Here is a 26,198-nt window from a genome sequence, read left to right on the forward strand (position 1 = left end):
ACCTGGATTGTTTGCTGATATTGAAAATCTCACTTCAATGGCAGTAATAGGGGCTGCTGTAGGTGATCGAGTCATGTTGAAATGAGTACTTTTTCTTGCCATTGCACCCACTCTAGAGTTGTCAAACTGGACTAAGACAGCTTTAGGATTACAGCAAAGTGGATTACATTCAATGAAGTCTACTACTGTCCCTAATGCACCATTTACAAGTCTATCAGTCACTTCCACATTTCTGATGAGCACTACTCCAGCATCTACTTTTAATTCTAGGACATCTGGCAATCCACCTATGAAACGTGCGTCTGTGTTTGTCACATAACCCTTGAGAGTCCTAGGTTTCTTGTGTACAGCGACATCTTTTCAATGCACCCTTTAGTTTGCCAGGTTTCCCTCATTGGTTGTGAGCAAAGGCATTAACCTTTGCATTTGTAGCAAAGACATGAAGTGCATCTATCAGATAGTTTTCATCTTTTGGAGAGATGACACATTGCTGCAAGACATCCACATCATTCTCTGTATGATCAGTGATCACCCTCCCTGATTCTTTTGAGAATTTCTGCAAATTCTTGTCCTTTTGACGGACAATTTCTTTGAGCTCTCCAATCATGAAATTATCTTGCCAAAGACAACCTGCCAATCTAGTAAACAAGTCTGTGGTGTCTTGGAAACCAAACCTCTGATATACAGGTGCTAGTTGGTACAGATCTCAAAATGCCAGGACTGTAGTTGCACCAAAATGTTTTGTTGCACCCCTTTCACCCGACCCAGAAAGTCTCATCCTACCATTGATATCTCATCAATGATCAATATGTCAAGGTCTTGTAGTCTGCAGTGCAGTCTGTTTCATTTTTCATCACTCAATTTCTTGTACGTTTTGGTTTGTTCAAATTACGGTGGGATTTTGGTTTGTTCAAACCCCTTGGTGGGGCAAGTTCAAACTATGCTGTGAACACAAATACATATTCAATGATTCAAACAAGGGTGAATTTGCCTTTGAGAATAAGCAACACGTGATATCCACTTTGATGAAAACGATGCCGAGCTTGTTATGCGCTATAAAAAGAGAAAAGGAGAGCAAGTCATTCAAGGGGCATCACAAATATCCTACAAATTAAATGTTTTCTCTTCTTGAGATCAGTCGTCGGCTCAAAGTCGAAACCTAAAAAAGTGGTGGAACTTTCTCATGTTCAAAAGGTAAACCACACAACTTTCAGGGCAGAGATGTAGACGGCCAACAAAATATAGCGAAAGACATCCAGGCCCAAGCTCACCTCAAGCGGTCTGTCAGCAGAGTCCAATACGTCCTCCATGTGTGCATTGGCATAACGAAGTCTTTCACTCAGCGACTCACACTTTTTTCTGCCCATCAGGTTCACCAAGTGGATCTTGACCCAGTCAAAGCCATTCGGCCCAAGCGGTTTGCCCTCAGCAAACTGCAGCAGGCTCCGTGTAGTGTCACTGCCGATGTGGTTGAAATGAGGTGGACAGGAGTAGCTGCGCCCACGGAAATCAATGTTGTGCGGGAACCAAAACGTGCGGTGACGTACGGCATTGGCAATGGACAGCTTATATTCAGCATCCATGTGCAGGCTGTGCATCTCAAACAAAGTCTTGCGTGCAAGGCGCACGGCCTTGTTGTAGTCTGTACGATCAGCTATGCCTGTCTTCCCAGTGGGATCATACCTTCACCAATGGAAGAAAGAAAGGTTGTGCATGCCATGATTTCAGTCATATATAAGACAAAAGGAATATTTACCCTTCTTCCAACACACCATTAGCTTAGGCCGAGAAAATATTTTTCCGGTCTCTGGTCAGCACGCGCATCGATTTTGACCCTGCGCGTCAACAAATTTTTTTTTTTCATTTCCAACGGTACCTACAACGGCGCACACCTGTTGTTGCCGGACCGGCGTGCTATCTCAGGAAATACGGGCCTGTGAGGGTCGCCATTGGTATCGACGTCCGCGCACGGTTCTCCCCGACAAAACTACGTTTAGTTTGTCCAAATCCAACCAGCCGTTCCAAAGATATGAGTCATCCAACCAGCCGTTCCTTACTGCTGTACAGCAATGCTGGATTATAACTCAAGTGTTTAGAAAATCCGGAACAATCATTACATTTAATTAGAAGTTAAACTTGTAAATAATTAAATTGTAAATTAAATTAAAACTGTAAATATATTAAAGCACAAATTTTTAAGATAAAATCAAATTGCCATAATATCAAGATCATCACATGTGGCCCTATGCAGTAAAGGGGAATGTGGGAAGGGGAGGTAATAGGGGGGATAAAAAGGGGGGGGACCAGAGGGGGGTGGAAGCAGAGGGGGGGTTTGGGAGAGGGGTGGTTTGGGAGAGGCGTGTTTGGGGGGGGGGGGGGGGGAAATTGTCCGAATAAAAACCTTGTGTGACATATTATGTGGACTCGTTGTTCAAAGTACGAAATGCCTGCTTCGTTTACACAAGAGTGGATCAAACGCTACCGGTAAGTCAACCACCTCTTGTGTGATCGAGGTAACAGTTTCTTCCGTGTGCCAAGCCTCCAAAACACGTCTTCTGTTTCTGTTAGGTGTGGAACCCAAAATATTAACCCTATCCCATAAAGGTGTGTGGCCTTCCTTAAGGCCGTGCTTCGCAAGAGCAGATCTGCTGGGATAATTACATTCAAATGCTTTTTGGTGTTCAGCAATACCTTGACCTAAGGTCCTCCCGGTTTCACCCACATATTCAGCTCCACAACCACAGGGCACTACGTATACCACCCCTGACCTATCCTTCCTCGGAAGCTTGTCCTTGACCCTCATAAGAGCTTGGCGAAAGGTGAAAACCGGTGTGAAACTCACCCTCACTCCTGCCGATTTCAAAATTCTGCCGACCCTCTGTGAAACCCCCGGTACAAAAGGCAGAATACACAAACCCTTTGGTTGTTCTCTCGGTCTAGGCCGGTTGTGTGGGGAAGCCCTTATCGTTTTCCTGTTGGGTAACAAGCTATCAGGATACCCATTTGCCCTCAACACATTTTGAAGATGGTCCACCTCACTCATCTCGTCTTCAAAGGTAGATGTTAACTCACGTGCTCTTTTTGAGAGGGTGTGCACAACCGATCTTTTGTATTCCATTGGATGGCAAAAATTGAAATCAAGGTAGCGATCAGTGTGTGTTGGTTTTCTGTACACCGTTACCTTTAAGGCTCCTTTGGGATCCCTTGTTACTAGTGTATCCAGGAAGGGAAGGGCTCCATTTTTCTCCTCTTCAATGGTGAAATTAATGGAGGAAAAAGTTTTATTTATGGCCTCATGTATGATGCCCACCTCATCAGAGTGACAGAAGACAAATGTGTCATCCACGTACCGGAACCAAACACGTGGTTCCACTAACAGGGCTGGAATGGTGCGTTCCTCCAAATCCTCCATCACCATGTTAGCAATCACAGACGATACTGAGGAACCCATGGCGGTGCCATAAACCTGCTTGTAATATACCTCATGAAATACAAAGTAGGTGGAAGAGAGGCAAGTAGAAAGCATGTCACACACGTCCATTGGGCTAAAGCTCCCGCAGTCTCTTTCCATCGATCAACTTCCATCAAACGCCGGTTTGCCACCTCAATCGCCAGGGCTATGGGCACGTTGGTAAATACAGACACAACATCAAATGAAACCATGGTCTCGCGTGCTTCGATGGTGAGCTGTTTCACTCTTTCAGCAAATGCTGTGCTATTGTGCACGGTTCGCTCTGTTGTCCCCACCAAATGCTTCAAAATGTTTGCCAAAAACTTGGATAGAGCATATGATGGACCATTAATACAGGAAACATTAACCGTAGTGGAAATCCCTCTTTGTGCACTTTCGGTAGCCCGTAGGCCTGGGAGCCACTCCCTTACTGCTGTACAGACGTTTGTACGCCGCAGCTGATAGTCTTCCAGTCGCTTTTATTCTGGCAAGCATCGAGTTTAACCTTCGTTCCTCCTTCCTAGTTGGATCTGCGGTTAACCGTTCATAAGTACTTTGGTCCGCCAACATATCCTGCATTTTGTTCGTGTATACAAGACGATCCATGAGCACCGTTGCCCGTCCTTTGTCCGCTGGTAAGAACACCACATCATCCATGTTGCAGAACTCTCATAAAGCTAGTTGTTCGTTTGGGTCCAAATTGAAATTGTTGCGTGAAAATTGCGGAGGGCGAAGTAAAACAGCAGCCACACGTGATCTGATTTCGTTATTGGTGGTGTTATCAAGTTCCATCATAGCAGATTCCACCCGGGATACAATGGTGTCTTTCAGAACAAATCGGGGAGTGATGGCAAAATTAAGGCCCTTCTGCAACAAGCTGGTTTGTGCCTCCGAGAGCTGCATACTCGACCGGTTAACCACCCACCAGTTCCGAAGAATGTTCACGTCAACGACGGGAGTCATGCGATGTGTGGTTTCATCAATCAATGCTGTGAACTATCGTTGATGCCGTTTCCCCACCGATGTCCTAGTGTGCTCCGCGAAAGTGTGAGCTCTCCGTTGTACTCGATCCCATAACTCGCCAGGTAGTCTTGGCGCAATAGTACGAGCCAACTGTTGCACATGGTCATACCATTTAGCGAGGCGATGGTGGCAGTTTGAAATGTGCAAATGAAGAAACCTCCGTCCCGTTGCCTGCATAATCTGCTTAGCTTTCAAACCCGGCATGGGGGGGGGGGGGGGGGGGGGGTCTGAAACGTAGAGGCTTCAGAAGAATGTTCTGTTCCAAACAGAGATGGTTAAACCGAAGATGTGCCTTCGTTACTTCGGTCCGCTCCACAAGGATGGTGTAATGACAGCATCTCTTGGCAATGTCCTGCCCATGGCTTTCGCCAATAATTATAAGCAAAGATTTGCGGTTGGGAGTAAAGCCAAATGACTCCATGGTATGATCTCCAACCTTTAATTGAACAAACAATGACCCCCCTCCACCCCCCCTTTTATCCCCCCTATTACACCCCCTTCCCGCATTCCCCTTTACCGCATAGGGCCACATGTGATGATCTTGATATTATGGCAATTTTATTTTATCTGAAAAATTTGTGCTTTAATATATTTACAGTTTTAATTTAATTTACAATTTAATTATTGACAAGTTTAACTTCTAATTAAATGTAATGATTGTTCCGGATTTTCTAAACACTTGAGTTATAATCCAGCATTGCTTACAGGATTGTTTTGAGCCGTTAATATGCGGTTGATTTTTGAATTTGGTCAGTAACGTTCTCATTTCACGAGAGCGGTGTGATACGGTTTAATTGGCTGTCCAGCTTTGCCCACCCCACTTTGCATATACCCCACCCACTTTGCATATAAGGGGATGTTGAGATGATTTTATCACTCTTGAGGAAGATTAACTGAGGCGTGTGGCTTTGTCACATGTTGTTAATCAAAACGTTGAGTCATTGTTCAATTAAAGGTTGGAGATTTTACCATGGAGTCATTTGGATTTACTCCCAACCGCAAATCTTTGCTTATATATATATATTAATATATATATATATATATATATATATATATATATATATATATATATACATATATATATACATATATATATACATATATATACATATATATATATATATATATATATTATATAAATATATATATAATATATATATATTATAATATATATATATATATTATATATATATATATATATATATATATATTATATATATATATATATTAATATATATATATATATTATATTAATATATATATATATATATATATTAATATATATATATATATATATATATATATATATATATATATATACGAGCAGAAGTACCCAGCATTGCCGGGCGGGGGAGGAGAGGGGAGGGGGGAAGGGAGGGGAACGGGGGGGGAGGGGAGAAGAGGGGGGGAGGGGGAAGGGGAGAGGGGAGAAGAGGGGGAGGGGGAGAGGGGAGAAGAGGCGGAGGGGGAGAGGGGAGAAGAGGGGGGGATGGGAAGGGGAGGGGGGGGGTGGGAGGGGGGAGGGGAGGGGGAGGGTGGAGGAGAGGGAGGGGGAGGAGAGGGGGGAGGGGGGAGAGGAGGGGGGGAGGGGGGAGGGGAGGGGGGGAGGGGGGAGGGGAGGGGGGCGAGGGGGAGGGGAGGGGGGAGGGGAGGGGGGGAGGGTAGAGGGGAGGGGGGGAGGGGGAGGGGGGGAGGGGGGAGGGGGGAGTCAAGTCGGAAGTCATTGTCGTCAATTGAATGTCGCATTTATTTTTTATTCCCTGTCAAATGGCATTGGTCCCGCATTCCGAACCCGGAAGTCGGAAGTCATTGTCGTCAAATAAATGTTTCACTCTCTGTCACATGACGTTGGTCCCATGTCAATCGGATGAAGTTGAAAAATTATCGTTACAAAATTTCTCTGGGACGTACTGATTCCGAATATGAAGTTTAAAAATTAACGTTCCGAAATACGCTGATGACGTCACAATTTTAAAACGCGAAGTTTTTAAAATTTTAAGGTGTGCTGTAGTTGCTCTGAGACGTACTGATTCCGAATATTCCTTTGGTTTTGCTCTGCGATGAGTAGTTCTCGAGTTATAAGAGGACAAACAAACAAACAAACATACTTTACTGCTTTATATACAGACTTGGCATTTAATATGGAATATTTTTTTTTCTTGACTTGGGTTTACTTTCTTAACTCAGTATATCAATCTGGTGAGTTTCTTTTACATTTTGGTGATTTATTTGTTAAAAGAACCATGTCACTGATTGTCTGTCGCAGCAAGAAGTCAACAACAGGATTATATCACAGGTGGCGTGGCAAAATGTACGGACAGGTGCATTTGATGATTGGCTTCACAGTCGGGTATACAAGGGTTGTTGTGTTCTGCATTGGTGGAAAACAACTGCTGCACATCTCCAAAAGTTATTGCCGCTTCCTCTGGAGATGGTCCGTCAACTCGACAATGCTGTTTGTCATGGAGTGGTGGCTTTACGAAATTACGGCATGAAACAGCGTGCTATTGCTCGGCAGTATGGCATCACTCAAGGTCAGGTGTCAAAGATCCTGAAACGAAATGCTCAGAGGGGTGTCCCTACTCCAATACCGAGGCCAGGACGTCCCCGCAGAACCACAAGGAGGGATGATCGCCAGCTGCACCGGTTAGTCCGCAATGGCCGTACCAAGTCAGCTAATCGGCTTGGGGCTGAGTGGCAGCAACTGACAAATGTGCCTGTATACAGAAGGCGAGTCAACCAACGACTGGTTCAAGCAGGCTATCATGCCAGGCGTCCCCTGAGAAAGCCACGCCAGACCAGACAACACCGCCAGCGCCGATTGCAGTGGGCCAGAGAGCACCGTCAATGGCAGCCAGGACACTGGAATCACGTGATCTTCAGTGACGAGTCTAGATTTCTGGTCTATTGTCTAGATGGCCACGTCCGAGTGCGCAGACAAGTGCATGAGGCCTACAACAAAGATTGTATAGTGCCAAGAGTCCAAGCTGGAGGTGGTGGGGTGACCGTTTGGGCTGCTTTTCATGCAGGGGGCAAAACTGACCTGGTTGTTCTGAATGGAAACCTGGACCAGTTCAAGTACAGGGCCATTCTGGAAGAAACATTGCTTCCATTTGCTCGTGCAGCCTTTCGAGGAAACTTTGTCTTCCAAGATGACAATGCACGGCCTCATCGTGCTCGCATGATCCAACACTTTCTTGCTGACCGTGGTGAAGAGCATATGGAGTGGCCTGCCATGTCCCCGGATATGAATCCGATAGAGAACTTGTGGGCAGAATTAACGCGTTAAATCGACCACTTGGACCAGCAGCCGACCTCTGTGCATGAATTGCAGCAGACTATTGTCACTGCATGGCAGGCGATTCCTGTCCAAACCTTGGCAAATCTCGTGAACAGCATGCCTCAACGTGTACATGCTCTCCTAAATGCTCGTGGGGGTTACACGAAGTACTGAACTGTAATTTTACTGTCCGTAATCCCAGTCATAATTTAGCTTTTGTTTTTGTTTAAAAAAAATTGCCAAATGTGCAAAATAAAGAGATACTTCTGGAAAACGTACAGAAGTTTAACACAGTACTGTCCATGAATTGAGTTCGATATTAGTTTACATCACTTTCAAGGATCAATTTATTTGTTTCGAAATGTCAAATGTGGTTTTTGTTTCTTTTAAAGGTCACATGAACAAAATCTGGAATAATTTCAACATAATTCCAATGAACTTTTGGTTCTAAGACATCTTGAAAAGTAAATTCACCCCCACAAAAAAAATATTCCATATTAAATGCCAAGTCTGTACATAGATACAGACTTGGCATTTAATGTGGAATATTTTTTTAATATATATATATACAGACTTGGCATTTAATATGGAATATTTTTTGGTGAACTTACTTTTCAAGATGCCTTAGAACCAAAAGTTCATTGGAATTATGTTGAAATTATTCTAGATTTTGTTCATGTGACCTTTAAAAGAAACAAAAACCACATTTGACATTTCGAAACAAATAAATTGATCCTTGAAAGTGATGTAAACTGATATCGAACTCAATTCATGGACAGTACTGTGTTAAACTTCTGTACGTTCCAGAAGTATCTCTTTATTTTGCACATTAGCCAAATTTATTTTTAACAAAAACAAAAGCTAAATTATGACTGGGATTACGGACAGTAAAATTCCAATTCAGTACTTCGTGTAACCCCCACGAGCATTCAGGAGAGCACGTACACGTTGAGGCATGCTGTTCACGAGATTTGCCAAGGTTTGGACAGGAATTGCTTGCCATGCAGTGACAATAGCCTGCTGCAATTCACGCACAGAGGTCGGCTGCTGGTTCAAGTGGTCGATTTGAAGCGTTAATTCTGCCCACAAGTTCTCTATCGGATTCATATCCGGGGACATGGCAGGCCACTCCATATGCTCGACACCACGGTCAGCAAGAAAGTGTTGGATCATGCGAGCACGATGAGGCCGTGCATTGTCATCTGGGAAGACAAAGTTTCCTCGAAAGGCTGCATGAGCAAATGGAAGCAATGTTTCTTCCAGAATGGCCCTGTACTTGAACTGGTTCAGGTTTCCATTCAGAACAACCAGGTCAGTTTTGCCCCCTGCATGAAAAGCAGTCCAAACGGTCACCCCACCACCTCCAGCTTGGACTCTTGGCACTATACAATCTTTGTTGTAGGCTTCATGCACTTGTCTGCGCACTCGGACGCGGCCGTCATGACGATAGACCAGAAATCTAGACTCGTCACTGAAGATCGCATGATTCCAGTGTCCTGGCTGCCATTGACGGTGCTCTCTGGCCCACTGCAATCGGCGCTGGTGGTGTTGTCTGGTCAGTCGTGGCTTTCTCAGGGGATGCCTGGCACAATAGCCTGCTTGAACCAGTCGTTGGTTGACTGGCCTTCTGGATACAGGCACATTTGTCAGTTGCTGCCACTCAGCCCGAAGCCGATTAGCTGACTTGGTACGGCCATCGCAGACTAACCGGTGCAGCTGGCGATCATCCCTCCTTGTGGTTCTGCGGGGACGTCCTGGCCTCGGTATTGGAGTAGGGACACCCCTCTGAGCATTTCGTTTCAGGATCTTTGACACCTGACCTTGAGTGATGCCATACTCCCGAGCAATACCACGGTCTTTCATGCCGTAATTTCGTAAAGCCACCACTCCATGACAAACAGCATTGTCGAGTTGACGGACCATCTCCAGAGGAAGCGTCAATAACTTTTGGAGACGTGCAGCAGTTGTTTTCCACTAATACAGAACGCAACAACCCTTGTATACCCAACTGTGAAGCCAATCGTCAAATGCACCTGTCCGTACATTTTGCCACGCCACCTGTGATATAATCCTGTTGTTGACTTCTTGCTGTGACAGACAATCAGTGACATGGTTCTTTTAACAAATAAATCACCAAAGTGTAAAAGAAACTCACCAGATTGATATACTGAGTTAAGAAAGTAAGCCCAAGTCAAGAAAAAAAAAAAATTCCATATTAAATGCCAAGTCTGTAGATATATATATATACTAGCAGAACCCCAGCGAGACCTTCATCGGGGCCGAGAGAGCAAGGCTTCAGCTGCCGAAATCCAGCGCGGCTTGGGCGATTTTGCCCCTGTTTGGAGAACACCCAACGAGGCCTTCATTGGGGCCAAGCGAGCAAGGGCATGTCGGGACCTGGTTCGCGCCATTGACCGAGTGGTTCGCACCAACCGGAGCTGTTTTCGGATGACGTGCTGATGTCCTTGGACTTCGTGACAGGTTCTGGGCCGACCAGGCCGACGTGGTGCTGATATTTTGAGAGGCTTGATTTAATACCCCAACCTCTCAACCCCACCTCCTTTTTTGCTACCCCACCGTTATTATTTGCTCGTATTTTTTTATTGAAAGCCCACAATATATTAGAGACTTGGCATTTAATATGGAATTTTTTTTTTTCTTGACTTGGGTTTACTTTCTGAACTCGGCATATCAATCTGGTGAGTTTCTTTTACGCTTCGGTGATTTCTTTGTTAAAAGAACCATGTCACTGATTGTCTGTCGCAGCAAGAAGTCAATAACAGGATTATATCACAGGTGGCATGACAAAATGTACGGACATGTACATTTGACGATTGGCTTCACAATCGGGTACATAAGGGTTGTTGCGTTCTGTATTAGTGGAAAACAATTGCTGCACGTCTACAAAAGTTATTGCCGCTTCCCCTGGAGATGGTCCGTCAACTCGACAATGCTGTTTGTCATTTAGTGGTGGCTTTACGAAATTCCGGCATGAAACAGCTTGTTATTGCTCAGCAGTATGGCATCACTCAAGGTCAGGTGTCAAAGATCCTGAAACGAAATGCTCAGAGGGGTGTCCCTACTCCAATACCGAGGCCAGGACGTCCCCGCAGAACCACAAGGAGGGATGATCGCTAGCTGCACCGGTTAGTCCGCGATGGCCGTACCAAGTCAGCTAATCGGCTTAGGGCTGAGTGGCAGCAACTGACAAATGTGCCTGTATCCAGAAGGCTAGTCAACCAACGACTGGTTCAAGCAGGCTGTCGTGCCAGGCGTCCCCTGAGAAAGCCACGTCTGACCAGACAACACCGCCAGCGCCGATTGCAGTGGGCCAGAGAGCACCGTCAATGGCAGCCAGGACACTGGAATCACTTGATCTTCAGTGACGAGTCTAGATTTCTGGTCTATCGTTAAGATGGCCGCTTCCGAGTGCGCAGACAAGTGCCTGAAGCCTACAACGAAGATTGTATAGTGCCAAGAGTCCAAGCTGGAGGTGGTGGGGTGACCGTTTGGGCTGCTTTTCATGCAGGGGGCAAAACTGACCTGGTTGTTCTGAATGGAAACCTGAACCAGTTCAAGCACAGGGCCATTCTGGAAGAAACATTGCTTCCATTTGTTTGTGCAGCCTTTCGAGGAAACTTTGTCTTCCAAATTGACAATGCACGGCCTCATCGTGCTCGCATGATCCAACACTTTCTTGCTGACCGTGGTGTAGAGCATATGGAGTGGCCTGCCATGTCCCCGGATATGAATCCGATAGAGAACTTGTGGGCAGAATTAACGCGTCAAATCGACCACTTGGACCAGCAGCCTGCCTCTGTGCGTGAATTGCAGCAGGCTATTGTCACTGCATGGCAAGCGATTCCTGTCCAAACCTTGGCAAATCTCGTGAACAGCATGCCTCAACGTGTACGTGCTCTTCTGAATGCTCGTGGGGGTTACACGAAGTACTGAACTGTAATTTTACTGTCCGTAATCCCAGTCGTAATTTAACTTTTGTTTTTGTTAAAAAAACATTTGGCTAATGTGCAAAATAAAGAGATACTTCTGGAAAACGTACAGAAGTTTAACACAGTACTGTCCGTGAATTGAGTTCGATATCAGTTTACATCACTTTCAAGGATCAATTTATTTGCTTAGAAATGTCAAATGTGGTTTTTGTTTCTTTTAAAGGTCACATTAACAAAATCCAGAATAATTTCAACATAATTCCAATGAACTTTTGGTTCTAAGCCATCTTGAAAAGTAAGTTCACCCCTCCAAAAAAAATATTCCATATTAAATGCCAAGTCTGTATATCCTTATATATATGTGCACATTATATATATGTGCTTATATATATGGACTTCCGCTTCCGGTCTGCTCGAGCAAGGAGAATTGCTTCGATCTCTCCACAGCATCGAAGTCCTTTCCAAGGGTGTGGTGCTGACCGGGCCGCCGTGGTGCTGACTGGGCAGACGTGGTGTGGTGCTGACTGGGCCGATGTGGTGTGGTGCTGACCGGGCCGACGTGGTGTGGTGCTGACCGGGCCGATGTGGTGTGGTGCTGACCGGGCCGACGTGGTGTGGTGCTGACCGGGCCAGCGTGGTGTGGTGCTGACCGGGCCGACGTGGTGTGGTGCTGACCGGGCCAGCGTGGTGTGGTGCTGACCAGGCCGACGTGGTGTGGTGCTGACCGGGCCGACGTGGTGTGGTGCTGACCGGGCTGCCGTGGCGTGGTGCTGACGGGGCCCCCACAGCCATGATGCTCCCCCCACCGCCCCCAGAATTTCCATGTTTTAAACGTTTCCCAGTGTGTACCCTGGATTAGAATAGGTACACCGTATCCCTGCGTGTCGTAAGAGCCGACTAAGAGGGTTGGCGTCAGGAAGGGCATCCGGCCATAAAAAAAACATTGCCTCAAAAAGCGAACCATGACAATTACAACGACATATGGGCAGGGTACAGCCCTAAGTGGAGATCGGTTTCTGAGGTTTGGGACATGGAATGTAGGGACAATGACAGGGAGATCAGGAGATCAGGAGTGTGATGATGGAGCTGATTTGTTGATTTGTAATACTCAGTTCCAGAAAGAGGATAATAAGCTTGTTACATACATGTCAGGTGGGTCGACGACAACCGTTGACTACCTGATGTTGCGTAGGCGAGATAGGGGGCACCTCCGGGACACAAAGGTGATCCCGGGGGAGGAGGCTGTTTCACAGCTCCACTTGGTTGTCTGCGACATGAGGGTGAAAGGTGCGAGGAGAGCTCGGCGGGTTAAGTACCAACTGAGAATGAAGGTGTGGAGGTTGAAAGAGGTGACAGTAAGGGAGGCATTAAAAGAGAGGCTGAGTAGGGTAGAGGATGATGTGGTTGAGCTTGAAAGTGGTTGGATGTCAATGAAAGCTAGTCTGTTGGGAGCCGTTGGTGAGGTATGTGGATGGACCACCGAGGCACTCGGAAACATGGTGGTGGGATGATGAAGTTGGAAAGAGGATTGACGAGAAGAGGAAGAAGTTCAAGGAGTGGCAGAAGGCGAAGGGTACGGGAGCAGAAACAGCAGAGCATGAAAGTTATAAGGCAGCCAAGAAGGCTGCAAAGAAAGAGGTAGCAAAGGCGCAGGAGGCATGTAGGAAAATGTTCGGAGAACGCTTGGATTTGGAAGAGGGTCAGAGAGCAGTATTCAGGATTGCAAAGCAGATAGCGAAAGAGAGGTGTGATGTGATGGGGGTGAGTTGCTTGAAGGATGAAGTGGGACAAATCGTTGTGGACCCAGATGGAATTAAAGGAAGATGGAAAAGACATATGGAAATGCTGTTGAATACAGAGAAATAATGGGATGGTAACATCGAGAGTAAACCAGTTTTAGGACCGGCAGAGAAGATAACTGAGAAGGAAGTTGAGGAGGCGATAAAAGCAATGAAGAGTAGAAAAGCGGGAGGGCCGACGGGAGTTGTGGGAGATGTGTTGAAGGCAGCAGGAAGTTGGGGTGTGAAGAGAATGACAGAGATCTGTAATCTGGCGGTGAAAGAAGGCCGCATTCCAGTGGTTTGGGAACTGAGTACCCTCGTCCCTCGATACAAGGGAAAAGGTGACCCTCTAGAGTGTGGATCGTACCGAGCGATAAAGTTATTGGAGCATGGAATGAAGGTATTGGAAAGGGTGTTGGAGAGGAGGATAAGGAAGAAAGTGAAGATCGACGAAATGCAGTTTGGATTTATGCCAGGAAGAGGAACAACAGACGTGCTTTTTATTGTGAGGCAGTTGCAGGAGAAGTACATGGAGAAGAGGAAGATGTTGTTTCTTGGGTTTGTTGATCTGGAGACAAACATTCGATAGGGTTCCACGCAAAGTATTGACATGGGCAATGACGAAGTTCGGAGTGGAGGAATGGTTGATCAGAGTAGTGATGGCAATGTATAAAAGAGCGCGCACAGCTGTAAGGACGAAGGACGGGAACAGTGGTGAGTTTGAGGTGAAGGTGGGAGTGCATCAGGGGTCGGTACTAAGTCCACTACTATTTGTAGCTGTGATGGAGGTGCTGGCTCAGAACATAAAGGAGGGTTTACAGTGGGAGTTTTTGTATGCAGATGATCTGGTGTTGATTGCGGAAAATATGGATGGACTGAAGGAAAAGATGAACAGGTGGAAGGAATGTATGGAGACAAAAGGTCTGAAGGTGAATATCGGAAAGATGAAAGTGATGGCAAGTGGTAAAGCAGGTGGTGAGGTGAAAAGAACTGGGAAGTGGCCCTGTGCTGTGTGCAGGAAGGGTGTCGGAGTGAACTCCATTCAATGTACAATGTGCGCTGAGTGGGTTCATCAAAAATGTAGTGGTCTGAGAGGGTCATTAACCAGTGTGGCAGCTACATTCAAATGTAAGGTGTGCACAGAGGGAGCTGCAGATGGAGGAAATGTTGAGTTGGATCTTGGAGACGGCGTGAAGCTGGAAGGTGTGAAAACATTTTGCTACCTCGGAGACATGCTGATTGGAGAAGGTGGATCAGACGTGGCAACGGTTGCTCGAGTGAGATGTGCATGGAAGAAGTTTCAGGAACTGAGTGGCGTGCTGATGAGGAGGGGAGTGCCGTTGCTGCATGTATGTTGCATGTATGTTGCATGCTGCATGTATGCATGTTGAAGGGAAAGGTGTATGCTGCATGTGTGAGAGGTGTTATGATTTATGGGAGCGAGACATGGGTAATGAACGTAGAGCAGCAACGAAGGTTGGAAAGGGTGGAAATGCGAATGGTTCGATGGATGTGCGGAGTATCGTTGAGAGAGAGGAAGACAAACGATGAATTGCGAAAAATGATGGGAATAGAGCCTGTGATTGATGCTGTGAAGAGGAACAGGTTGAGATGGTTTGGTCATGTGTTGAGGAAGGATGAAGGTGACTGGTTGAGAAGAGTGATGGAAATGAATGTAGAAGGAAGTAGAGGACTGGGAAGACCGAGAAAGACTTGGCTAAAGATGGTGGAAGAAGAAATGCGGGCAAGGGGGTTAACAAGGAGAGATGCAGAAAATAGGGCAAGATGGAGAAGATTGTCATGGGGACCGCAAGGCTAACCCCCGCTCTAGCAGGGAAAATGGCCTTAAAATGCATGTTGTTGTTGTTGTTGTGTATATATATTGTTACGATTTTCAGAACCGTCACTTATAAATAATAAGCCTTGTAAATAATTCCCTGTAAATATCCCCATCTGGTAAAGGTCAAAGGTCGCACCCTAGTTAGTCCACGAGCAACACGTGGGACACCATAGGAACTTCTTCAGTTATTTCATTAGTATGTGTTTCAGGTAAGGCTCTGTTTCCAATAGTTTGACACTGCGTTGCATTAATCAAATAACCTGGGCCCCTTGTTCAATCCCGTTCATTTTGCGGCTTAGCCTCCCTCCAAATTGGATTGCGCGTCTCTGCCAGCCGCAGCGCTGGCTCCAAACGCCATTAACCACGCGGTCAAGCTGGAGAAGAAGGGGGAGGAGTTATAAATTGTGTTCCCTTGCTTGCCAGCAGCGTTCGCTGCCTGGCTCAAACGCCATTAACCATGCGGTCAGAGCGGAGAAAAAGGGGGAGGAGTTGTCGGAGCGAGGCGTGGCCCCATCAACGTGTCACGAAGGGAGGAGCCGGTGAACCCTTGCGACCAATCAGAGCCGAGGCGTGTTCACTGGTAGGCGGACCTAAAAAGCATGCGGCTTGATATGCGAGCGCGTGATAAAAGCGCTCGCGTGGGACTACTTCAATAGAGCCGCGGTGAGTCAAGAGGTTACGAGGCAGAGCAGAAGGGAGAGCCAAAGAGAGCCGCGGTGAGTCAAGAGGTAGCGAGGCAGAGCAGAAGGGAGAGCCAAAGAGCCGCGGTGAGTCAAGAGGTTGCGAGGCAGAGAAAAAGAGAGAGTTGGGGCAAGAACGAGACCAGACATGAAGTTGAGTGAGAGAGTCGGTCCACTAACGCGACAATACCAACTGTGCTGCCTGCCGGGTTTCGCCGCGGAACCAAAGCGTGGACCGGAGTGGAGCGTGAACCTGGAGCCGAACCTCAACACCTGAACCATCTGCCCGGACCTTCCTCCCCTGCCATCTGCCTGGATCTTCTCCTCCTTCCTGCTATTCCCCTTTCGTGTAAGTCTGTCTGTATTGTCCTGGGTGTGATATTTAAGACTGTGTAAGCTTGCCCTGTGTCCTTTTGCTCTTCTCCCTGTACATGCCCTTCTTTTGTTTCCTCTTTCATTAGTGTAGTTAATAAACCATATTTGTTCTTTCCTTACCTTTTGGTTTCCTCTCATCCAATCGTCCTTGTCTTTTCCCCATTGAGTACCGGTGGCACGATTAGAACCGCTCAGAATCGGGTTAGTCATTGCTAACGGTTCGAATCGCGGATTGCTAAACCGCTCGGCAATTTCCATCTGTCCGTGGTTCGAGCGGAAATTATCTCCCTGCTTTGCGGAGAGATTGGCACGCAGGTATTTGGGAATCCATCTTGACCAATCACCCTGGCCAATCTCAACCCCACAAAGGAGCGTTATAATTTCCAGGGCTTGGGGATCGGCCAGTGTAATAGACAAGGGCATTAACCCCCCCCCCTCGGTAAGGGGAGCGCCGACCCCCGGATCCGCAACAATATATATATATATATATATATATGTGTGTGTGTGTGTCAGATTAGGACAGTTTTGTTTGGTTAATAGTTAGGCAGTTAAGAGGAAGCATCGTTCATTTTTTCAGGAAAGCACCAAATTTGGCACAGATGTAGTATGGACCTATACAATTGTTTTCCTGAGGGGCGCCCAAAAATTCAGAAATTTTGAAATTAAAATTAAATCCTGAGGGGCTATTCTACCCCCGTTAATAGCGGGGGCAATGGACAATGGACAAAAAGGGGAGAAAATGGGTATTGATTCGAACTGTAGATTCTGATATTGTGGTCTTGGCAATAGCACACTACTTTACCTACCAGTCACATGGTGTGGAGGAACTCTGGATTGCCATTGGCACTGGTAAAAGCTACCGCTACCTTGCCATCCATAAAATTGCCACCGGCCTTGGCAGCAGGAAGTCCGAGTCTTTGCCATTATTTCATGCCTTCACTGGCTGCAACAGTGTCATTTTTTGCCCAAATTGGGAAAAAGACAGCCTGGAAGGCTTGGGAGGCATACCGCAGCATCACGGACCGTTCATGCTCTTGCTTATAGGCCATCTGTGGACGCTATTACTATGGAACTACAGAGCATAGAAAGATATGTTGCCATCCTCTATGACCGGACTACCGAGATAAAGACAGTGAATGACATGCGCCGACACTTGTTCACGAAGAAGGCAACAACAATTGATCACATTCCCACAACAGCAGACGCCTTCGAACACCTAAAACGTGCATGTTTTCAGGCTGGACACGTATTGAGTCAGGCACTTGTGCCCTACCCAGAACTTCCATCACCAGCTGATTGGGGCTGGATGAAAACAGGGACTTCTTGGACACCAATTTGGACCACAATACCACTGATACAGGAGGCATGTTCAGAGCTTACAACATGCCATTGTAAGTCGGCCTGTAAAGGCAACTGTAAATGCTCCAGGGCAAATCTGCCCTGCACATCACTGTGTGACTGCGATGGACAGTGCTTGTAGTACTACGCGTCTGTGCGAGAGCCTCCACCTTTCAAGTGCCCACAATATTTTAAGTTAAAACTGCAACTGTGTGTAACTTTGATTAATTAATACCATTTCATTGTTATCAGAGACCAATAAAACAATGTGTATCACTTGGAATTGAAATTTTACCTGAAATACTATGAGAGATTCAAGGAAAATGGAAAAAAGGGCGGTCATGTTGAAATTCAATATGGCGGCCACCAGGGGGTTCTGAATTTTTGGGCGCCCCTCAGGAAAACAATTGTATAGGTCCATACTACATCTGTGCCAAATTTGGTGCTTTCCTGAAAAAATGAACGACACGCCCTATTTTTCGGTCTTAACTGCCAAAGTATTAATAAATCCTGGTATACCCAATTATAATTGTATCATATTAAAAAAGCGAAATAACTCACTTGGGTAAAATGGGTCCAGCTGATGGTGGAGGTGGAACACCAAGCTGGGTGGAGCCTCCGCTGTTAAACAGAGAAATGATCACATCAAGTACTTCTTCATTGATTTGCCAAGGACAGCTTCCCAGCTGATTGACTGTGTCAAGAACCACATGCAGCTTTGAAGGATCTTCTTCCTGTGAAAAGTTCACTGCTTTCAGCACCAAAAGGAGAACGTTGGCTCCAATGCATTAAAGTTTAATTTAATTTAAGTTGAATTTAAATGGATGTCCCTGTTCTCCACTGTTGTTGTTTCCCTCTCCTCATTTCCGCTCCCCCCCCCCCCCCCCCCTCTTGTCTCCCGCTCCCTTTATTATATGTTATAAGTGTTAGCTCATACACGAGCCTTGACCAAGTATACAAAACAAAACAAAAAAAACACTGCAACTTTGTTGCAACATTAAAAATGCATTGAAAGGACCAAACAGTATCAACTGAGGCAACACCAATAACTGGCTCATTGCAGCACAGAGTCCCACGTGCACATGGCAATCTATATTGTATATATATATATAAAACACAGTGTGTGTGTGTGTGTGTGTGTGTGTGTGTGTGTGTGTGTGTGTGTGTGTGTGTGTGTGTGTGTGTGTGTGTGTGTGTGTGTGTGTGTAATGTTACCGATAGACTCCTAAACGGAGAGGCTTACATGCTTGATATTTGACATAGACATGGCCATTGAGCGTGGGACGAACATGGCCGAACTCAAAATATTTGACGATCCATATTTTTTATTCATATTTACCTCAGCGCATTTCAGCGCACGGAATTAACGGAATCAGCGCAGGTGGGCGCTGATTCGCTCAGAGCGATCACGTGATGACGCTATGAACGCTATGACGCTATGAACGCTATGACGCTATGAACGATATGACGCTATGAAAAAAAAATCGCTATGACGCTATGAAATGCTATGACCGCTATGACGCTATGAAAAAAAAAAACGCTATGACGCTATGAACGATATGACGCTATGAAGCTATGAAAAAAAAATCGCTATGACGCTATGAAATGCTATGACCGCTATGACGCTATGACGCTATGAACGATATGACGCTATGAAGCTATGAAAAAAAAATCGCTATGACGCTATGAAAAAAAAATCGCTATGACGCTATGAAACGCTATGACGCTATGAAAAAAAAATCGCTATGACACTATGAAACGCCATGAAACGCTATGAAAAAAAAAATCGCTCGCTTTGCCAAGGGGCTCGCCCCCCCCCCCCCCCCACCGTACCCCTCCCCTTCCCCTCCCCTCCTCCGCCCGGCAATGCCGGGTACTTCTGCTAGTATTAAATAATTAGAATGTACAGCAAATCTCCGTCTGGCTGAGTTGTTGATGTAGCACTACTGGAAGATATCAGGAAGTAGCACGAGTACGCGGCATTGGTTGGTGATGTTCTAATCCTTTTGGCATTTTGAAGAAATCTTTTTTTTTCTCCTACTTTTTTGTGTGTGATAAAACACTTCTCTACACCCACAATACTGTAACACACACACACACACACACACACACACACACACACACACACACACACACACGATCTGGGGATAACTTAATATCTCCTTTCACATAGCTACAAAGGCTCATGTACTATAGAATGGTTTAAAAAAAAATGTGAAAATAAAATCTGATTTTTTTTTTGTTGTCAAAATAATGTTGTGCCGAATAAAACACACCCCAGCACTCACTGATGAACCTATGAGAGTTTGACGAAGATCCGTTCAGCCATCGCTGAGAAAAATGGCAACACAGACACAGACACACACATACACCTCTCTTTAGTCAGGCAGATAGGTGTATCCATCATAAGAATTGTGGGTTTAGACGTACAAGCATGAAATTTGGCAGTCATAGATAATAATCTAATGAATAATTCCAGATATGGACCCACCGCGAAAACGTCCTATGGTAGCCATGGCGGCCATTTTACAAAATGGCCGTTTTGACCGCGATTATTTTTTACCGGACGACACAAATGCTTCTTTATGTTCTAATGAAATGACTCTAGATACACATATATGCCATAATTGTATTCTCCAAATGACCACAATTTGCATTTGCCAGCAATGTCAATTAACCCACCAAGCACTGTAACGGTAACTTATATTACTAGATAGTTCCAGTTTGATCTTGTTTATACGTCACAATTTTCTCCACCACACTGGCACAAAGCGGTACATTTCAAACTAGCTTGTTTGCACTTGCATCGTCTCTTGCAACCCTTTTTGCATTTACAACAAATCAGCTCCCTTGATGAAATGCTGGCTTCAGGAAGCATGGACCACAGGGGTTTCCAGTTGTGGGGATCGATCCATCCCCAATCCCCAGGTGAGGGCAGATCCATAACAACCTTGAGCATGTTTCCCCAGCAGTGGCCACCCGTGTACACAGCCCTCTTGATTTGTTGTACCAGGGCTCCTCTGGTAGGGGGAATAGCTTGCATGGCTCGTCCTTTCTTCGTGAAGAGTGCCTGTCGAGCTTCGTCTATGTTGACGAGATTGCTGGTGCGATCGTAGAGAAGAATGGTGAACCGCTCGAGCACTGCCACAACGTCATCAGAGATGTCTGCTGTCCCCGTGGAGAGATGAACTAACGCTGGCGTCAATTCGTCAAATACTTTCCAGGTATCCCAGGCTGTATTCTTGCCCCGTGTATTAAATGACGAGACTGTGTCACACCCTGTGTATGCATGGAACATCGGGAGGGCCTGTGACTTATCTGGTCCGAGGAATGCTGCAATTTCATGTGCTGGAATATACCTGAAGTGCTGGCCTGTCCCAAAGGCCACCCAAAGCTCCTGGATTTTGAGTTTGGTTGTTGCTGCCACAGCCAATACCACTTCTAGACGATTAGAATAAAGTTTGACGAGATCTGCAAGTTTAAAGACAGGTGCATGCTCTTCATCTATTCTTGTTTCATCGATAAATGACAGCAACTCGGCTAGTGCAATCCCATGGTTGACTTTATCAGTTGTGTCCATCTTCTGTTTATCTTGTAATGATTTAGTTTTGTTGTAAAGTGAAACAAGACACCTTGGATGATATTTTGCATCTTGTGCGACCATGTCCCCAGCACTCAATTTTGCAAGTAGCCTCTCGTCCTGCAGGTCTAATGCACATCTTCGTACGCGTAAGTCTAGACGAAAAGTTGATGCCTCACGGAGTGGTTCGGAAGTTGACACATCTTCGCATAAAAAACAGACATCCGATGCTGCCACTTCATGATGAGCGACTTGACGAGTGTATTTCTTGGATGGAGTAGCATCAGGGTCGCAACCCTGTGCGCATTTCCTTTTTTCTGCTCGTTGTAGTTTTATATTATTGAATTTTGTATGGCAAGATTTGTGCCACTTGGCATTGTTCTCCAGAAACGTAGCTTCAATGTCATTCCCGTCATCAAGGCGTCCTAATTCTAGTGGCATCGGTAATTCGTGAAGTTCATTGAAACGTTTGATGTTGAAGGCAATGGTAGAATAACCAACTCCAACATCGTGCCGTTTTGATTCTGCTGGGCATTGCAAACTTTCTCGTGTGATTTTTTGGCACAAAACGCACTTGTTCCAATCCGTCTGTACCTGCGCCTTTGATTGTCCAGGTTGCAGTGGATCCACTAGCTGATAACTCTTAGACATTTCGCTGTTCGAAACACCAACTGAAAAAAAAGATAAGATACGATAACAAGTTGCAATAAATAAATAAAAACTTTATTTAATTTGCTAATTTTCACCTTATTTAATTTGCTAATTTGCACTAATTTGCATAAAAATGATACGTGGGACATTTTTTCAACTATTTAACATAGCAAATCATTTTCTACACATTTTTTCCTATCTATAGACACCAATGAGAAGTATATTTCGGGGGGGGGGGGGGGGGGTGCACGAGACCCCTATCTAGCCACTAGACTAAAAGCGGCCATTTTGTAAAATGGCCGCCACGGCTACCATAGGACGTTTTCGCGGTGGGTCCATATCTGGAATTATTCATTAGACTATTATCTATGACTGTGCCAAATTTCATGCTTGTACGTATAAACCCACAATTGTTACACCTATCTGCCTGACTACTTATAGTATAGATAAGTGAATGCTTCAAGTGAAAAACTCCATTTTCAATGTGTATTTATAAAATGTATCATCTCCCAACTTGGCACATGGATAACACAACTTGTCTGATGGGTTGCCGTCGTACAGAAACATCTCTTGTTGTGCCAGTGTTGATTATAATCAAGACAGTGGCTGATGATTAGAGTACCCTTGAGCAAAAAACTTGCACTTTCAACAAAATAAGTTACATTTCCCAAAATTCATTGCAATTTATGGACGTAGGCACATTGTACCACAAGCACATTTGGATCTTGAGGTGTGCCTTGCCTCCAATATGTGTCCAGAAAATGATTTCCGTGGTACACTGTTGTATCCAGTAATCACACGAAACGTACTGCTTGTGAACGTCAACGGTTTAATCACCAATCACCCAGCCTTCGGCTTTAGGCCTCATGCAAAATCGCATGCCTCTCTCAGCTCCTCCCACAATTTCTACTCCAACCGACATTTCCGTTTCCGATGACGTCACTCCCGTATTCCAAAGATATCAATTATAAAAATGTGAATTCCAAACATAACATTTCCCTCCCCTTTTCAAAAACAATTAGCCAATCACATAGTCCTTAATCCATGTAGGCTATTGCTTAGCCCTTTGAGGTCGCTGAAGAACTTGAGGAGCCCTTGGAGTTGCAGGTGTGTCCGCAGGCCTGTTGTCAATCACAGTTGGCGGCTGCCAGGAAAGAAGAGGAGAAATGCTTCCCCGTCCTTGCCCGACCGGTGATACAGGAACCTTCCTCAAGCGATTTGCATGCCATCGTGTGGACAATAGGTGACTGCTCCCAATCTCTTAACGATTTGCAATGGGTCCGACCATCGAGGCTGCAGCTTGTTGCGACGCCGACGCAGCCGGACACGCACCCAGTCCCGCTCCTGTAACGTCGGTGGTTTGGCCCTTTTGGACTGGTCAAACCTCAACTTCATACGCTGCAAACGTATAGCTGACGATGTAGGATTACCCTTGATAAAGCCAAGGCGATCGAGCAGGAGTTGTAGTTCCCTTCCCAGCATCAGCGACGCGGGAGATACCCCTGTAGTTGTGTGCTTGGAGGCCGGAAAGTGAAAGAGTGTTTGCAGGAGAGCTGCTTCACACTGCCAACCTTCGGTCAGGTAAGCACGGATGCCGTTCTTTAGCGTCTGGTTGAGGCGCTCCACACCTCCATTAGCTTGAGGATGGTATATGGCTGTTCTAATGTGCTTGATAGCTCTCTCTGCCAGGTAAGCTGTAAAGTCAGCAGAAATAAATTGGGGCCCGTTGTCTGTGGTAATGATATCTGGGAGACCCCACCGGGCAAACAATGAATCAAGCTTTTGAATAACCGATTGAGTGGTGACTGACCCCAGCGGCAAAGCTTCAGGCCACTTTGAATGGAGGTCATACACCACGAGTAGGTAACGGGCATGGGCTGGTGCCCCATGCAGTTCTCCACAGAGGTCCACCTGGAGATGTTTTTCCAAGGTGCGGATGGCCACTGTATAGGGGATAGAGGGGCAGGAGTTGGCTGAGAGGATTTTCCGTTGAGACATGCAGTGCAATCCTTGATCATCAGTTCGATGTCGTGATCGATGGTGGGCCACCAGACAATGTCTCTGCAGCGCTGTTTAACTTTCACGACTCCAAGATGTCCCTCATGTGCCATTCGCAAGACCTGCACTCCAAGGGATGCTGGAATCAAGGTTCGGTGACCTCTGGCAATGCAGACATCCTCCCAGCAGGATAATTCTGCCCTCACTCTGTAGTAGGGTAACAGCTCCCCTTTCACGTTGGACAGACACCCCCCTCTAATGTAGGTACAGAGCGTGGTAAGCAGAGTATCGTCCTGGGACCCTTTACAAAGTGATTCCATGGAAAAAACAGTGGACAAGGGTGCCTGAAGCAGTTGCACTAGATCAGTTTCGGTGTCTGTTTCCTGCTGAGTCGTTGATGGTGGAACGACCGCTCTTGACAGAAGGTCCGCAACGGTGTTCTGGCGTCCCGGTGTGAATTCCAACTTAAAATTGTACTCATTCAAGTGGTTTGCCCACCTGAGTAATCGTAGTGGTTTATGTCCTGAGCCGCTTGTAGTCAAAAGTGCCGTGAGAGCTTGATGGTCTGTTCGCATCGTGAAGGCTCTGCCGTAGAGGTGGAGATGCCAGCGCTCACATGCCCAAATGCATGCCAACGCTTCCCTCTCACCCACCGAGTACTTTTGTTCAGCCGGAGTGAGGGAACGGGAAGCAAACGCTACTGGTTTCTCTACCCCATCATGAAGCTGTGACAGTACAGCACCCAGTGCCAAAATGGAGGCATCACAGGTAACCATCGTGACGCTGTGAGACTGAAGTGCGCTAGAGTTAGGGCAGAAGTGAGATGATGCTTAAGTGTCTGTACAGCATGGCTGCAAGCCATGGTCCATTCCCAAGGTACATCCTTTTTGAGGAGGTGGCGTAGTGGCGCTGTAGTAGAGGCAAACTGTGGGAGGAAGCGGAGGTAATATGTGGCCATACCCAGGAAGGAGGCTAGTTGGGATACTGACTGTGGCTCAGGAAGGGCATGGATGGCATCAACATGTGATAAGATAGGAGTGATGCCTTGCCCTGAGAGCTTGTACCCCACAAACTCTATCTCTGGAACCCTGAGGAGGCATTTCACAGAGTTGAGTGTGACGTAATGGGCAGAGAGCTGACCAAAAACTTGTTGTAGTCGAGCATCATGTTGAGGCTGGGTGGCGCCATGTACCACAATGTCGCCCAAGTAGATTGACACCCCAGGTATGCCGGCTAGAAGAGACATTATTTTCTGAAAATAGCTGGGAGCTGAGCAGAGGCCGAAAGGCATGCGCTTGTAATGGAAAACCCCCATATGCGTGACAAAGGCTGTGAGGTCTCTGCTGACTGGTGCCAGGGGTACTTGTGAGTAACCTTGCTTTAAATCCAGTTTGCTGAAAACGGTGGAGCCATTGAAATGTGTGGCGAGTTCTTCTGCGGTGGGCAGGGGATATTTATCCGGAATGATGGCCTTGTTGACTGCCCGGAGGTCCACACCCAGTCGCAGCTCCCCAGATTTTTTTCCGTGCAATGACCAGGTTTGAAATCCAAGGGGATGCATTGATGGATTTGATGACGTCAGTCGAGGAGACGCTGTAGTTCTGCCGTGACCTGGTCCCGGAGAGCCAGAGGTACCTGCAGAGGTACCTGTCGTGACCTGCAGGGGTTGTGTTACGGAATCCTCTACAATCTCCTCGCCTTGGTAACCTCCGAACCCCGAGAGGAGCCCCGGCAGAAAGAATATGTTACCCTGTGTTGAAAATCAATAGTGAAACCACACCAATGATTATAAATGAACAAAATTGTATTAGAAATCACACGCAGGAATAACGGTATAACAGAGGGCCATTAAGAGTGCACTCTATATATATCTTATATAAAGTCAGGTAACTCACTGCGCTGCCAGCGAGTGAAAGGACACTCCTCAATGTCTCTATAGCTTTTCCCAAGGCGAATTTGATTCGCTCCAGCGGTCGATAGAACGAAATCCGGTCGAAGCCCGAATCTCGCTCTCCAGTCGATATCCGAAGCGCGTACAGTTGGCCTTGGAGATCGCCCCGCCAAACTGTACAAGGGCACCCTCCAGAGGCGCACCTTTACCGCTCACTCAGCAACCCGCAACGTAATTGGAGACGAAGCGGTCGCACACACACATCCCCGACAGATGGTAGGATGTTGGTGTGAAGATGACGCGAGGCAAAACCTTCGTTGGTATCCGAAGCGCGGGGTTCAAAATGGCCGACGGCTCCTG

The 26,198-nt window shown here is 46.3% G+C and overlaps 1 protein-coding gene across 5 annotated transcripts in view; it reads right to left on the reverse strand.

Moving 5' to 3' along the window:
- POLRMT (RNA polymerase mitochondrial) overlaps nucleotides 1-26,198 on the reverse strand; it is a 238,297-nt gene that overhangs the window by 73,606 nt on the left and 138,493 nt on the right. For all 5 annotated transcript variants that reach the window (XR_013622380.1, XM_078771712.1, XM_078771710.1 and 2 more), the window contains 2 exons: nucleotides 18,280-18,452; nucleotides 1,272-1,683 (listed from right to left, as the gene is read on the reverse strand). Coding sequence is in view for 4 of the 5 variants with exons in the window: in XM_078771712.1 (XP_078627838.1) it covers nucleotides 1,272-1,683; nucleotides 18,280-18,452 (585 nt within the window). In the remaining variant the exon portion in view is untranslated. The remainder of the gene's footprint in view (nucleotides 1-1,271; nucleotides 1,684-18,279; nucleotides 18,453-26,198) is intronic.

Source organism: Myxine glutinosa, chromosome 2 (assembly GCF_964187855.1).
Source record: "Myxine glutinosa chromosome 2, kmMyxGlut1.1, whole genome shotgun sequence".
NCBI classification, from domain to species: domain Eukaryota; kingdom Metazoa; phylum Chordata; class Myxini; order Myxiniformes; family Myxinidae; genus Myxine; species Myxine glutinosa.